The 16,825-nt window shown below is 43.3% G+C and overlaps 1 protein-coding gene across 1 annotated transcript in view; it reads left to right on the forward strand.

The window, feature by feature from the left end:
* The window catches only part of acad11 (acyl-CoA dehydrogenase family, member 11), a 172,370-nt gene that overhangs the window by 26,338 nt on the left and 129,207 nt on the right, over window positions 1–16,825 (forward strand). The window contains exons 7-11 of the mRNA XM_068001800.1: window positions 569–690; window positions 4,302–4,408; window positions 6,974–7,100; window positions 12,810–12,887; window positions 16,472–16,610. Of these exons, the coding sequence (XP_067857901.1) occupies window positions 569–690; window positions 4,302–4,408; window positions 6,974–7,100; window positions 12,810–12,887; window positions 16,472–16,610 (573 nt within the window). The remainder of the gene's footprint in view (window positions 1–568; window positions 691–4,301; window positions 4,409–6,973; window positions 7,101–12,809; window positions 12,888–16,471; window positions 16,611–16,825) is intronic.

Raw genomic sequence — 16,825 nt, forward strand, 5'->3', positions numbered from 1 at the left:
TCACTTCATTTCATTGCTGTTTGTGGGATCATTGCTGTGTGCAAAATGCACCATGTTTGCCTAATTGACAGTAGTGACTGCATTTCAAAGTAATTTGCTGTATATGAAATGCTTTCAGATGTGATAATGCACTATATCAATGCAAGGGGGAAGATTTTCAGCTTGCCGCCCAGGCGTAAACCTGGCATTGCGGATCGACCGTCCGCTTCAGAAACCGCCCGGTTTTCATTTCCCGGGTGAAAAGGTGAAAATCTTACCCCAAAGTTTTCTATCAAAGGTCAGTGTTTGCATTCTCACTTTTTCTAATCTATGTAAGTGACCAGGATGCTGAAATTAACTGTAAGCTTGTAGGTGATAAAGAGGAATGGCTATAGAGACAGAGGATGCAGCAAAAGATTTGTGAAAGGATTTAGCTGAGTTGTGTTATTGGAAAGAACATGATAAATATAAAGTAATACACAGAGGTCAAACAAATATAGATATTGTAGTCCTGTCTGAAACATAGCATTTGAGTGGGTCTTAAAGGAGGAATGTTTGCTAATATTTCCCCATTACCTTTGTTTCCCAGGAATTCCATCTTGTGAAGAGCTGACCTCCTTGTACGGCCGCTGTAGAGGTCTTTCCATGCCTCTGCCCAACTGGAACTTCTTCCTGGCTTTGTCCTTTTTTAAAATAGCTTCTATACTGCAGGTAAAGTTTTTGTTCCACAAAGTGTTGAGGAAAATTCTTTTGGATATTGTAATGATTGGGAAGGTTGGCAGCCTAGAAAAATACACTTTCAGTCACAAAGAACTGGGCTCTCGCTGCTAGTAACCTGGGGCAGTTCAGAAATTTGCAATATCCTGGTGGTCAGCTTGGCAGTAACCAGAAGATTTATGATGCTGTCAAGCTTCTGTTTTTTCCCACACTCTTTAAGTACTGATAGAGAAGGGAGTTAGCTATCCAAACTTAAAATATTTCTTAAAGGGTTACTTGAGTCTCCTTATGCTGTGCACCATTTCTGGTTAGGAGACTAAACAGGTGACCTGCTTCTAGACCTCCATCAACCTGGTCTGAAAGTGCCACTAGAAAGTTGTGCAAGAGTATCCTAGGTGTGCCTCCCTTTTGACTCCCCCCTCCCCCCCTCCCCCGGCCCTGGTCTGGGCAGTTGCATGGTTCCACTCAACATATCCCATGGTGACACAGGTTAGAGTTCACCTACCACTAGGCATTAAAGCGTGTTGGTGTCCATCGTATTACGACAAAACATATTACGTCATGCACTGCCTGAATTTAGAATCATTTATTGTCAAATACTCTATTTCGATATAGGAGGTGAGAGAAGGATTCAGTAAAATGGTAGGTGACCAGAATTTAAAAGTTGAAATTAATTTAACCGGAATCTGAAGAGGCACAGATCTCAGCAAAGCTCCACACAGGCATACAAGCACATTTTGCGGCATTCTGGGGTGATTTAGCAAGAAGTGCCAGAGGCAGTCAAGCACTGAATTCCAACAGCAAATGGTGCCCACGGGGACAGGCCTTGGAAAATACTGAATGCCAGCTAAAAATGTCGACTGTTGGCATGTATGAATAATGGCCACTAGGGTGCAGTCTTGGAGAATCATCAGAGCCATGCAGATCAGAGAGGTCCCAGTCAGCAATGTTCAGGGAAGGGAGAAAATTGGTAAGCGAAAAAAAATGTTATTCTCCAGAGGTAGTGGTAGGTTGAAGATGCAAGGGGAAAACATCTAATAGATCTACACCACACAATTGATTCGAAGAGTAGAATTAAGTCACTGTTCAGAACTAAAGTGAACATTGTTACTGTGGGTGCAGGAAGAGACAGATTCAACTTGAAAAAAGATCCTGATTGAGTAAATCCATTCCTGGATGCAGAATCTGGTCCCACACTGAGGACAAAGCTCTCCGATATGAAGTGAAGATGCAGCCAGTGGGCCCTGTGCTGGCTGCTGTAATGTAGGAGAGACAGCACAGTACAATTTATATTGCTTGCACCAAGAATGTGTTTAGCCACTGCTAATTTCTCTGCTTTTTTCCCCATTTCCCTTGGTACCTCCAAAAACAATTTCAACATAGATTCTCAGACTTGGGGGTGGGTTTCCAGTGGGAAACCGGTCCGGCAAATTGATTCCCCGCCTGGAAGAGGCAGCAGGAGGCCACGGGGATTTTAATCGTTGGACTTTATTTAAATGCTGCCGGTCCATTTCCCGCCAGAAACGGCCGGGGAGAGGGCTCAGAATGGCTGCCAGCAGGCAAAGGTTGGGCGGCCAAAGATCGCCTTCTGGTTTCTAGGGAAGTGACAGAGAGGAGCTTTGAGGAGGGTCTTGTGGGGAGAGAAGTGGGGGCGTCTGCAGCAGAGGGGGCAATGGCATTCCGTGTGGCGCTGGGAGGAGCATTTCTGGCCCCACAGAGGAAAGTTTTAGACTTGCCAGAAGGGCCTGTCCTGTCTTCAGACCAGCTGCATATCCACTTCTCCCTAACGGGAAAGCCATGGTGGCAGCAGCTTACTGCTCAGGTCTGGTGAAAATACTGTCGGGGTCCTACTGATGTAATAGGACCCTGATTCGTATACAATTATGAGGCTCCCGTGTGCTTTAGGCAGGCCATTCATGCGCCTGTAAAACCCTGCAGGTTAACATCGCAAACGTTCGGGATCTGAGCAGGTAAGTAACCTGCACGTTTTTAACTGCCCACCAACCCGGTTTCTGCCAGTGGGTGGGGTTAAAATCGACCCCACGGAGTTAGCTGCATGGCATTTTATGAAGACCCACTTACCTGCCCGTGAGTGACACAGACTGATCATTAAATCCCTAAACCGTCCCATAACACTTTGCAAGTTATCTTTCCTGCGCTTGTGTCGGTGTAGCGCAAGCTAGTGTTGAAAGTCTGTGGAACAGTTTGTAAAACCTTGAGAATTACAAAGTTGGGGAGGACTGAGTGAGTGGTATGAACAGAGGGTCGAAACGTTAATTTGCGCACTCAGAAGGCATGCGGTCAGCAACTTTGGGGAGCGGATTGTTAGATGTGAAACTTTCCTTGAAAGATTCTTGAAATATTTAGTTTTCTTATCTCTATGGAGATTCCAGAAACCTTTGGACTAAAACACTGATATCTGAAGAATATATTTTTGTTTCTGCAGCCTTTCTGTCCCATGAGTGAATTGTTATTTTTTAATATTAAGAAACCAAACAGAACACCACCAATGTTGAAAGCAGTTAAAGAGATGAGCTTAACTAAATTTGGGTTTTAAAGAAGATTATAGACAGGGAGTTCCATAGTTTAGAGGCCCTGGGAAGGAATCAGTTAGAGCAAGAGATTTGGAATGTATTGACTTTAGCTGTGGAGATATAGAAGAAGAATGTGTAAGATAATGTATTTGCAAGTTAGGAGGAACAAACGAGGAATATTCAAAGAAGCACTGACTATGGTAATTATTGCCATTAGTGATAGCATTCACACCTCTGAGTCAGTCGGTAATGGGTTCAAGAGTCATTCCAGGATTTGAGCACGTAATCTAAGCTGACACTTCACCGCAACATTAAAGGAGTGCTGTTCTGTTAAAGGTGCCGTCTTTCAGATGAGATGTTAAAATGAGATCTAATCTGCCTTCTCAGGCGGATGTAAAAGATTTCATGGTACTATTTGAAGAAGAGCAGGGGAGTTCTCTTGGTGTCCAGGCCAACATTTATCCTTCAACCAACACCACCTATAACAGATTATCTGATCATTTATCTAATCGCTTCTGGTGGGAGCTCTTTGTGTGCCAGTTGGCTGCACCGTTTCCCTCATTACACAGTGACTACACTTCAAAAGTGCTTAATGTGAAGCATTTTGGAATGTTCTGAGGATGTGAAACATGCCATATAAATGCAAGTTTGTTCTTTCTCTAGACATGACTCGTAACCTCCTTGTAATTCTTCATGGAGATGAAATATCAAACTCACCCGGCCATTTTGTTCCCAATATTACTAAGGTGTTGAAGCTAATGTGAAGATTTTACTTCTTGTCTCTGTAGACAAAAAAAATTACTTACAGCTGCACTGAATGAAATGCTCTTTGTGCACTTCAGTTACAAATTGCAGTCCTTAGGTGTTCTGCTGCCACCATAAAGAGAACCTGAATGCAGCAAAGCTATAGTAGTGGTCAAAAAGGGCACCATGTTTCCAGTCGGTATGGTAGCACACTGTGATTCATTTTGTATCATCGATGGGATTTAAAAACCATATAGTCTTTCAATGTTTACAGGAATATTAATGCTCTAAACTGTTAATGTAACAACAATGCCTTTGTTTCTGCAGGGTGTGTACGCTCGATCGCTGATTGGAAATGCCAGTGCTGAGAATGCACATAAGTATGGTGGAAGCATAAAGCCTCTGGCAGAAGCTGGACTGCAGGTCTTCAATTGGTAATAGCACAGTGATAAAAAGAACAGCCCCACACACTCACACCTGTCTGTAGAGTCTTTGTGTCGTCAGATTGTGCACAGATTTTGGACTCTGGATTTTTCTTTTTTTTTAAACTTTTTTTTTCATTTCCACTCCAGTGATTGTTGTGATGAAATTAACAGTTCAGTGCCCATTTTTGCTTTGGACCTGCCTCCACTTGGAATCTTCCATCCTTGGATTCAAACCAAGGTCCTAGAGGTGAGCAGCCAGTGTGTGCTGACTTACAAGGCCCTATTTTGCAGTTTCTTATCTAGACCTGTATTCCATTTTGCTTTTTCTTAGCCCAACTAGAGTCCTAGTTAGTTGTAATGGCAGATTGCTTATATCCTGGTTAACACAGACCTCTGTAAATACAGCAGCTTTTATGTGTTTATGATTAATTTATGACATCAGTTTGGTGTATGGAAATATAAAGGTAAATTTACTGACTCCGCACTCCCAGCAGGGAGGCACGCTCAATGAGAGTGTGGGTCATTGAATTAGTGCTACAGTGGTGTAGTCCCATCTCCGACCCACACTTCCGCTGAACATGGCTCCCTGCTGCAAGTATGGGATCAGTGAATTTGCTCAATGTACTTTTGAATTTTTCCGAGTGTCGCCCAGCACCAACAACTATATTGCTCACTGAGGGGGCAGGCAGTAACTTAGGAGGTGAAATTCCTGCTTTCTATTTCAAAATCCTGTTTTGTACTCGGTGTGACTTTTTCTCTAAAATTGCCAGTGGAATTCATTTTATCCCCAGGGTCTCTGCTGATGCTATTCAAAGACTGGCTAGTACAATAATAATGCACTGAGATCTCCCTCGATTTCTCCTCTTTGTAGAGAACCTGCTGGACTCTGTTTGGTGTTATCCCACAAGAGCAGAGCTAAACTAGATTACTTGTCATGAATTGTGCTTTGAGGGTTAAAAAAAAGATTGGTTTCAGGTCCCACAGAAAAGCAAATAAGCTGTTAATTTTTTATTGCAATTCTGAACCAATTTGGCTTTTTTTAAATTGTTATTAAGTTCAAGTTTCAGTCTCTATCTCAAAGAGTAATGCGAGCCAGTGATCCTTATAATGTGTGGGAGCGGGGTGATTGGGGGAGGTGGGGGGGTGAATTCTCCTCTTCAGGGTGGACTTCCAGTGGGGTGGGTCTGCCGACTACCCCTCCATGTTTACCCCATTTTTCTGTGTCAGGCCTCATTAGATGTGCATAGCAGGCTCTTGTGGGATTCCCACCATCAGGTGGGAGCCCATCATTGGAAAGGCAGAAAATCCCAGTGCGGGGATGTTGTTGCAGCACCAGAGGATCTGGTGAGGGACCTTAAAGGGACCCCAAAGCAGTTGTCCCAATGAAGGCCTTGGCCCAATATCCTTTACAAACACAACCCCATTCAGCTGCCTTGGCCCTACCCTTTGGAACTTGCTATCTAAATCTCTCCACCCTTCTAAAAGCCTCCTCAAGACCTGTTACTTTGACCAAGCTTTTGTTACCCCTCCTAATTTATGCCTTCCAGCTTGGCGTCTGCTCAACTCACACCTATTTGTGAAGCACCATGCGACATTCTCTTGCATTAAAGGTGCTATAAAAGAGCAATTTGTCGCTGTTGCTGCTGCAGATTAAGTCTTTACTGTTAATCTCACGCTTTATGATATTGTCAGAGCAGCTTGATTGAATTACTATGTACCAGTCACTTCTGGCCATCTATTATCTTGCATACAAAGGGACAGTTTAGCATCAGTTTATTCCTTCTCTGCCCCAATTTACTTCCCTCCTTCCCTAAGGCACTGCCTCATGTTGGATACTGTTGTATGGAAACTCTGGTAACTTACATATGTGGCCATTCTCCATGAGTGCGCTTTGACAATAAAGGAGGCCTCACAGCTGAGGCTGATCCTGTCCTTACCTGATGTTCACACACAGGCACTTTCCAACAGGCGACACTGGATGGTGATCAGGAGCAAGAAGGTTGGCTGAGTTCCCAAATCTCCCCCTCCCCCACCCCGACCCACACTGGCACACTGTGGCCAGTTATAGTGACCCTACCACTGCCCCAACCAGAATCAACAGAAACAGCACTAACTAGGAATTAAGTATTGGTCCTTCCTGAGCTGTATGGCTTGGTGACTTATCGGGTGGTGGATTTACCCACTGAGCCGACCAGGGGACCAAGAGCAGCTATAAAAGGGTAGCATTATAGGAATTCTCATTCTTGATGCAAAACGTGGTTCACTGGGGATACATATCTGTGATTTGAGTGAGGCCAGCATATCCTACAGGATTTTTCATCCATTAATTTTAATGGCTGGATTCCTTGGCAGATGAAGATCCATGCTAGAGCCATGAATTTGTAAAGCTTTACCCTATTGTTATCAGTTCTGAGTGATTGCGCCAGTTGAGAATTGCAACAGCATTCCATGTGACTTGCAGTGAGATAATGTCCTGCCAAAGCTCACGGTTATCAGAGAGTAAATTGCAAAAACTGAAACCTTCAGCCTGAGTGAACCAATGGGGTAATAATACTGTAACTCTTTTTGATTTAGGGAAACTGAATCCTCGACCATGCAATCTCAGACTACGCGAAACTTGTTCCAGCAGTCAATCAAGGGGCAGCGTGTCCTTCAGCAGTTGAAAGAGTTCACAAAGCAGTACTTGTACCCAGCAGAGCAGGTACGAATTCTGACATTACCTTCCACTGGATGAATTATTTACAGAGCTGGGCAGTGGAATCCCACTGTAAGTTTGGCTGAAGCCACAAACTTCAGCCGCAGGTTCAGGGTTGGTTTTGTAGGGGTGGAGCCACCACCTACCTCTACGAGGCCATTGATGTAAGGAGTCGCAAGGCCAGGGGCACGGACTCTCTAAGTCGGGAGCTTCCACTCCTGGGTCCTTGGTCAGTACCTGGCATAGTGTCTCACCAGGTGTACCTGACCGATACCTGCAGAATTGGGGCCCACTTGGGGGTTGGGGCCAAATTGAGAATAATTTTTTTAGAAGTGTTTAAAGTGGTCCCTTGGGGCAGAGGCCATTCGGGCCACACTAAGGGGCAGGAGTTGGCATCATAGACCATTGAATGCCCACACCTGGAGGCCCCTCCTCCTGATTCTGTGAATTTCAGCAGAACCAGGCATGCATCCTAAAAGGCAACCCCCACTTTGACCATAGGCATTACCTTCATCCCAGTCTATCTTGAGATAGTTAACATTATCCTATTGTCCTGTTGTTCTTGTATATCTTTCTGATCTGCCTGCAGATCTCCTGCTCATATTATCTCTATTGTTTGGTGGCCTGTAATGCATGTCAAGAATTGTACCATTTCCTTTCCTTTGCTTTGACTCTATCCATATGGATTCTGTTTTAATGCAACTCGACAACATTCTTCTGTTCTGGTGCTATAATAAAATCATTTATTTAATAATGTCACCTTTTTTCCCCCTAGCCCTTTAGAAAATGTTATAACCAGGAATATTAAGTTCCCAGTCCTGCCCATACCTAAGCTAAGTCTCTCTTATAGCTACCGTATCATATTCCTTCTTAGTAATTAATGCTTCTAACTTTCCAGTTTTGTTTTGAATGTTTTGTGTATTCACGTACATACCATTCAATCCTGACTCCTCCAATTTTGTGGCAGTTTAACTCTTTTTAATTCTTTCTCCTTCTGATCTATTCTTTATTACAGCCCTATTTTTCCTTTCCTACACCCCTTTCCCCTTTTGCTTTCCTTTCTGCTTGCTCATTTGTTCTTCCCTCCCCCTTCTCTATTAGTTTAAACCCTCCCCATAGCAGTACTTCCTTTACCTGCGAGGACATTGGCCCTAGCTCTGTTCAGGTGAAGCCTATCCATCACTTACAGGCCACTGCAGTCCCAGCACTGGTCCCATTGTCCCAGGAACCCTTCTCTTGTACTCCAACTGGCCACGCATTTACCTACCTTATCTTACTATTCTGACACTCACTAGTCATTACTATTTATTACTGAATACCTGTTTGTCAACTCAGCACTCCCAGGGGATCCCTACACTTCCTCCTCTTCCTGGCCCAATGCATGGAAACCGCTTCCCTATCTCACTAACTTGCTACACTTGCGAGATGACCATCTCCCGGAATGTGCATTCCAAGACCCCTTCACCTTCTTGTACGTGATGGAGTGTGTTCCGCTGCTGTTCAAGTTCGGAAACCTTGAGCTCGAGTGAAAGCAGTCGGAGACACTTCCCACATGTGTGGTCATCCCTGACACACAACATCCAGGACCTCCCACACCACACGGACATCACACATTACAGGCTTCAGCTGTCTTCCAAAACTAGAGGGTTTTTTTAAACATTTAATAAAATCAAACACAAAACTTAGTAGTTTAACCCCTCAAATATAATTGTACGCCAACTGCACTTCAAGGATTAACACTTGCTGAGGCTAAACTCTATACTCTCCTGGCCTTTCACACTCTACTCGTGATGTGTTGCTTAAGATGGTGGACAATTTCTCTGTCTGACCTAAATACACTGTCTTCTTATAAACCTCCTTCAATTACAGCAGAGATGCGTTTTCATTTCTTCCCAAAGCACCATACAAGTTTCTCTGCTGCTCTCCTAAGCACCAGCCAGTTCCTTTCCATCTCCCCACTTTCCACTCATTCTGTTTTTTCCAATTCTATCTCACCATCTGCCAATGCAAGAATAATATTTGAGTATACTTTTTCTGACCACTTCATTTGACAGTTGGATCTGGTACAGTGCAGCCTTGGCTACCTTTGCTAATAGAACACTATTGAGGAGGCTAGGTGGTGCAGTTAGGTTAGATGTTGGCCTTTCACCTACGGGACGTGGGTTTGAATCCAGCACAAACTAGATGAGATTACGTTTCTTCTACTGATTATAAGCATGTATGTGAATTAAGTTGGATAGTCTCAATATCATTAATAATAGTGCAAATCTGCTCCTAATTTGCTAGCAGAGTGGATGGACTTTACTTGGTAGCTAACTGTACCATATCTGATCTGGGAGAGCTTAATGCTGACAACAGGTGCCTAAAGTGGAAAGTGTTCCATTCCCCGGCACTAACAACTCTCACCTTGTTGAGCCACAAAAATCCATTCAAAAATAAAAAAAGTCAATATAAAACATGTCTAATATTTGAACTATTAAGGATGCTGGGGTCACAGCATTTACTGAAATATTTACTAAGTACTTCTTTGTTGGTTTGGGAAAAGGAGAATAGGAGGAACAAAACTAAATCGGCTGCTTTTCCCCATAATCCTGTTTATAAATTGAATCAAGATGCTTTGAAGTACACGAGGAGAATTCTCTCCACAATTTTTGCCTTGCTTCACCTCCTACATATCCATCGAGTGTAGCAACTAAATAATTTAGTTTAGTTCAGGCTGCCTCTGAGGTGGATCTGTTTTGATTTCCTACAATTAATTTCTCTTAAAGTATAATGGCCAGTAAACGAGAAGCAAAATAATTGATTGTCAAACCCTATGTACAATGTGTACAAGACACAGGTGGCCACAAGGTGGCATTCAAAGCACGTTCCCACAGGCCTTTGTCCCAAATATTATTACCGCCCGTAAAGTCTTTTTCTTGAAAATCACACTCCTTCCCTCCCCCAATTAATTTCCTGTTGCCAATTATTGCTTTTCCAAAGCCCCTTCGCAAAACACAGACACTGTTCATCACTTCCCTGCCCCCAAGGAAATTGATTTGGGTCTCAGAATCAACAACTTCTTATTCAAATTCAGATCAAACAGAGTTGTTACAACATTATATGCAGATGAACGTACTAAACGGCAATGAAGATCTTGCTGGATAATTGAAAACAGGTAAATATTTCAACCTTCCCGTTGGTATACACACTTTATGGATCGCTCATGATGGAAGCTGTGATGTTAATAAACACCTCGCATCAACATTCCTGGTAGATTAAAGCCACTTGAATCCGAATTTGAGTTCAGGTTTCTCAAGCAAGTTTTTTATGGTGCACTTTAGGAGGCTGATCATGTGACCCATTGCACCCAAAACGCAGCAGCAGCACTTTATGTGCCAAGCCTGGATGTGAAGGCGAAGCCTACTTCATGCCCAATGCGATGACTGCAGGGAATTCTGGGGAGGAAGCAGCTAGTGCCAAAGAATCCTGTGCACAAAGCTCATCAAGGCCTCCAAATATTATGCTGATTAGGGCACCTCCCCCCCCGATGCAGCTGGAGAATGTGGGCGGTGGTCCAGTCGTCAAGTGCCTGTTTGCGGTGGATGTTGAACAGAAAGCCCAGTTACAAATTTTCATATTGTCCCTCTCCTTGTTATAGTTGTAAACAATTTTACAACACCAAGTTATAGTCCAGCAATTTTATTTTAAATTCACAAGCTTTCGGAGACTTCCTCCTTCCTCAGGTAAATGTTCAGGATCTCCTTGAAGCCTACGCATTTATACATATAGAACAATACATGGTGTTTACAGACTGCCCCTGCAACTGCCCGTTGCCAAGGCAATCACCGTGTTCAGACAGAGAGGTGTCACCTGCAGAACCCCCGAATACACATTCAACAAAAAAACAAACAGGGAAAAAAAACAGAGAAGAAAAACAGAGAGAGGCAGAAACATCCGGAAGGCAGAGAGAGCCAGCAAATGACCCATTATATTAAAAAGAGATAACATTTGTTCGCTGGTGGGGTAACGTGTAGCGTGACATGAACCCAAGATCCCGGTTGAGGCCGTCCTCATGGGTGCGGAACTTGGCTATCAATTTCTGCTCGACGATTTTGCGTTGTCGTGTGTCTCGAAGGCCGCCTTGGAGTACGCTTACCCGAAGGTCGGTGGATGAATGTCCATGACTGCTGAAGTGTTCCCCGACTGGGAGGGAACCCTCCTGTTTGGCGATTGTTGCGCGGTGTCCGTTCATCCGTTGTCGCAGCGTCTGCATGGTCTCGCCAATGTACCATGCTCTGGGGCATCCTTTCCTGCAACGTATCAGGAAAGGATGCCCCAGAGCATGGTACATTGGCGAGACCATGCAGACGCTGCGACAACGGATGAACGGACACCGCGCAACAATCGCCAAACAGGAGGGTTCCCTCCCAGTCGGGGAACACTTCAGCAGTCATGGACATTCATCCACCGACCTTCGGGTAAGCGTACTCCAAGGCGGCCTTCGAGACACACGACAACGCAAAATCGTCGAGCAGAAATTGATAGCCAAGTTCCGCACCCATGAGGACGGCCTCAACCGGGATCTTGGGTTCATGTCACGCTACACGTTACCCCACCAGCGAACAAATGTTATCTCTTTTTAATATAATGGGTCATTTGCTGGCTCTCTCTGCCTTCCGGATGTTTCTGCCTCTCTCTGTTTTTCTTCTCTGTTTTTTTTCCCTGTTTGTTTTTTTGTTGAATGTGTATTCGGGGGTTCTGCAGGTGACACCTCTCTGTCTGAACACGGTGATTGCCTTGGCAACGGGCAGTTGCAGGGGCAGTCTGTAAACACCATGTATTGTTCTATATGTATAAATGCGTAGGCTTCAAGGAGATCCTGAACATTTACCTGAGGAAGGAGGAAGTCTCCGAAAGCTTGTGAATTTAAAATAAAATTGCTGGACTATAACTTGGTGTTGTAAAATTGTTTACAATTGTCAACCCCAGTCCATCACCGGCATCTCCACATCCTTGTTATAGAGCCACCCTCATTTAAGTGCCCACCTTTGCTCAGGCTTCCAACAGACAATTCTTCAGTTGTAACCTTGTGGCCTATAATTTTAATGGTTGTTACTGGGATGGCCCCGTGAAAAAGGCTGTACCACAAATTGAACTTGGGGTAGGGACGGATTGGTGAGCGGAGCGAATAATATAGTTGTAAACAGCTTGGATTGTGAACACTGAACTAGAGGCGATAAGGGCAAAATTAATAAACCTCAACTAAGAGAAGGAATATCCCATCCCCAAAGTAATAGATACATGGAACAAACTCTCAACAAGAGTAGTTAATGCTGACCAGGCTAGCTCCTTTTTAAAAGGGTTTGATAAATACCTGGTTAGGAATAGGATTTGGGTGATGTATCACTAACCACTGGGCTGCAGGTGCCCATGAAACTGTACCCAAGCATTAGTCGTCATTTTCAGGCGAGGAAAGGGAGAGATTTTGGGGGTGCAATGCTAACCAATTGACAGCCTCTGACATTACATTAAATAATAGTTGTATCTTTAAGCTGTGGGCTCAAGCATTAAGTTCAACCTCTGAGCATCACGGTTAACAGTAGTATCTTGTAATTCAGTTGTAGCCATTACTGTACGATCGCAGAGAGAAGCTTGGTGAATATTCAGCATTGTGGCCTCCACTCTAAGCAGTGTGTTTTCATAATTAATATCACACTTGATCTTTTTATCCAGGAAATTGCAGAATACTATGCTGGAAATGAACAATCAACTCTCAGATGGCAGAAGCCCCCAGTTATAGAGGCATTGAAGGTAACTTGAAGTGTTTTTTGGCCTCTATGACTGTACCATCTGTGGAGTGTGTATATTGATGGGATTATAAAGAGTTTGTTATGCTGTTCTCAACTGTTCTGTGATTAGGAGTTGGAAATGTTTCTCCTCCCATCTTGCAGACTGCTCACTACCACTCATTCTCCACTGGCTCAGCTTTCCGTGATAAAACATTCACGACCACTCTCAGTAACATTCCATGATTATCCAGCAGGACAACTCCTGATGTCCATAACCTCAGACTCCTTCCCACCCTCACCAAGTTAGCACATGGTTACGTATGGTAGTGCCCCAGTGCTCAGTTGGTAAATGCACCACCTGATGTGATACTAAGCCGTACAGACCAGGAAGGTCTCAGCTTTGGTACCCAGTCTGTGCTGAGTTAGCTGATCTCAGCCAGGGCAGCAATGTTCCTGGGTTAGGAAGAGATAAAATCAGCCAAGATTCCCTGTCCTGATCGGTATCTAGTGTGTCTTGCTGCAAAATGGGTGTGTATGTGGATGTCCAATCAATACAGAATCTGGCTTGGATGTGAATTCCTCTACAGTTGAATAACCTGCCAATGCTCATGCTTGAAGAATGGCCAGTTTCCAGTGGACTGCCTCCATGGAACTATGACTAGATGCAGGCTTTTCTTTTCAATTGTCTTTCCCTTTTCTCCCGACCTCTAGGCAGAAGGGAATAAACAGTGGTAGTTAATGGCCTGCTACATTCTTTTAAAAAAAATGATTTGCAGCTGTGGTTGTCCGCAAACATTTGGAGAGGAGCAGGAAGGATAAAGATGCAAAGTTCTTTGCATTCTTATTGAGAGCAGAATCCACCGACTGATTCATTCTTACAAATCTAAGAGAGTACTTCCACCCAACTGTAGCCTAAGAAGTTTCTTCATTGGTGTACTGAATCTGAAAATAATAGGCTTACATCTTGTTTAAAAGAAAACTTTCAACACTCTCAGTGTCAATTATGCTCACAATTAACCATTTCACATCGTTACTTGGACACAAGCAGGATTAATTTGTTTTGAGTTGAAGATGTAGATTTATTCCATAAAGCAGCGTTTTTCAAACATGGGGACTTGGATCTTTTGCCGATCCTTAAGGGGTTCCCAAGGGGATCTGCATGGTGATAACTACTAGAGAGAGCAGAAGTGGAGTTGAAACATAATGGAGTGTGATATGAGGCAACGAAGGAGGGAACGATGGGCCGGGGATGAGACGGCAAGTGAGGGAATGAGCAAGTGAGAACCACACATCTGAAATCAAGTTTGCGATGAGAGTCCAGCAGCTAGTAGCGACACACCAAGAAGCTCATGTATAGTTTGAGGAACATTTGAAGGACTCTATGTTTCAGATAGTCCGTTGTCCCTGAAAATGTTTCCATGGCTCAGGAAATAGTCCTTGGTCTCAGGAAAGGCACACGATAATCCCATTGTTGGACACAATCCAGCACCTTGAACTACAGAAGTCAGACTTTGACTAAATGAATAAAGAAAATGGTCATGGATTTTCTGTGTAAAGTTTTGAAAGCTGTAACTGGAAATAATATAATTTTTGGCACATTCGTCACCGATGTATACATGTTTCGCGTACTTTTTTTTCAGCATTATGTTGGTAACCCTGTTGTATTTACATTTAAATCACAAGCACAAAATAGAGATGTTGATTTTCTGAACAATTAATGATTATGTCAAACATTGCTGTAGTAAAAAATAAAATGTCGTTACTAGAGGTATCCAATTGGAAGTCACATAATGCATTGTATTGTGTCCTTTTGTAAGGTTTAGCACCGTAGGATTTTGTGGGAGTCAAGCAGTATTTGCAGGGGGTCCCCACATAGAAGAGTTTGAAAACCAATGCCATAAGGGAACCATTAAAACCAGTGCTTTACCCTTTCCTTCCCATCCAAAGAACAGAGGATAATGGTTATTTCTACTTGTTATGTACACATGACAAGATCAACTTGGATGAGGAAGGACATTTGGCCCACTTTATCACCTAACTTTTTTTGGAATTATTCCAGAGGTTTTGCCCCCTTTACCCAAAGTCTATTTTGCATGTTGACCACTTTTTACAACAAAACCTCTAGACATCAGTCTTAAGTTTGCCGATCGCCAGTTTGAACCTCTGCCTCCTTGTCCATTGTCACTGTTTAACTTGAAGTGAACAGTGAAAGCAAATGTCAAAAGCCGTGTCATCAGAACAACAAATAAAACCAAAGCCACAAAGCAGAAGAGCCTCAGAAAGCTGAGAGTCACCTCCCATTTTGCATCAGTGTTTTCCAAAATTAATATGCTTCTAATTTTAATTTTTTTCTTGTTTGGATGAAATTTCTTTGAAGCCTTTAAGAAAGAATGTGAGGACAAGTTGCTCTTGTATTTCACTGTTAGCAGAAGTCAGCATTCTTTGACATCTTACTGCAGCATTGCTTGCCAGGCACAGGTTTCTGAGAGACAGCCAAAGTGCTGCTTCCAAATTGAAGAAGTAGGGGAAAAAACGCAGCCCTGACAGTTCAAGCAATGTTTATTTTTTTCCTTGGAAAATGGGTCAAAATGTTTATTTTAAACCCCCACTCCTCCTCTGTGCTACGCACCATTCAAAGGCCAATGCTTTTCTCAATTGGTTGCTAAGATAGTTGAGAAAGTGGCCTAGGATGACTTCCCCCTGATTTAGAACAATAATTTAAAAATGCCGCCCCTCCCCCCCCCAATAGAGAGGCAAGAAGCTGTATCATCTCCAATAGTGCTGCTTAAGTGAAGAACATGTATGGGGGCTCCAGTACTGATCCCTGGGGCATTTTACTCCGTACTTTCCCCGCCCCCCCCCCTCTTTCCCCACAGATACTCATTTCTCTCTTCAGCCAATTCCTTATCCACATCTACGATTTACTCTGAATTCTTACTGCTTTCAGTTTCAATGCCAGCCTTTCATGAGGAACTTTATCAAAGGCTTTTTGGAAGTCCAAATGCATCACCTCAAATGCCACATCCTCAAGAAAAGTCAGAGGTTGGTCAGCCGAGATCTTGCCCTTCCGAGGTCAAGTTATTTACCAGATTATTTTCTTAGTTTAGTCTTCAAGTTGGCTCCTGATGATTGGTTCCATCATTTTACCAGATGTTGACGTGAGTCTGATGGGTCGATAGTTGCCCAGATTAGATTCACCCATTTTCTTGAAGTGAAATTAGCTTGTCTCCAGTCTAGTGGGACCTTCCCAGTATTCAGTGATTCTCTCCTCATAATTATCCGCACAATTTTTTCCCATTTCAATCTAGTGGAAATTCCTCGGCATTCTGTAACTCTGTTATTGTTAACATTTCACAAAATACAGGTCTCTGGGAGATTGCTACAACAACTTAATGGTGACTCTTTCCTTTGATTTATTTTTATTTTCCTCTTCACTTGTGCCCTTGTCTCACTGAGAGCCATGTCAGTGACGCAGTGTATCAGGAAATGCGGATTTTGTAAAAACCTGCAAGTGATACAATCAAGCTGGTACTGACTTAATATGTTTCAGTATTTGAATTTTTTCCTCGTTTTTCTCCCTTTCTCTTTGTTTACTGTTTCTGGCAGCGCAAAGCGAAAGCTGCAGGCCTTTGGAACCTCTTTCTGCCAGCAGTCAGTGGCCTGAGCCAGTTGGATTATGCTTTCATTGCTGAAGAAACGGGAAGATGCTTCTTTGCTCCAGAGATTTTCAACTGCCAAGCTCCAGGTAGATTACCAGCATTGATGGCACAAGCAGCATATTGAGTTTTTTGTTCATTGTTTAATAAATCAACACCATTCCACGATAAATTTTGCTTGGGGACCATGAGATTTAAACGGGAAGGGAAGTCTGACACAAACATCTTGCATTTATATAACGTCTTTAACATGGAAAAACATCCCAAGGCGCTTCACAGAGATGCAAGGAAAAAGAAATAGATT

Source organism: Heptranchias perlo, chromosome 2 (assembly GCF_035084215.1).
Source record: "Heptranchias perlo isolate sHepPer1 chromosome 2, sHepPer1.hap1, whole genome shotgun sequence".
Lineage (NCBI taxonomy): Eukaryota > Metazoa > Chordata > Chondrichthyes > Hexanchiformes > Hexanchidae > Heptranchias > Heptranchias perlo.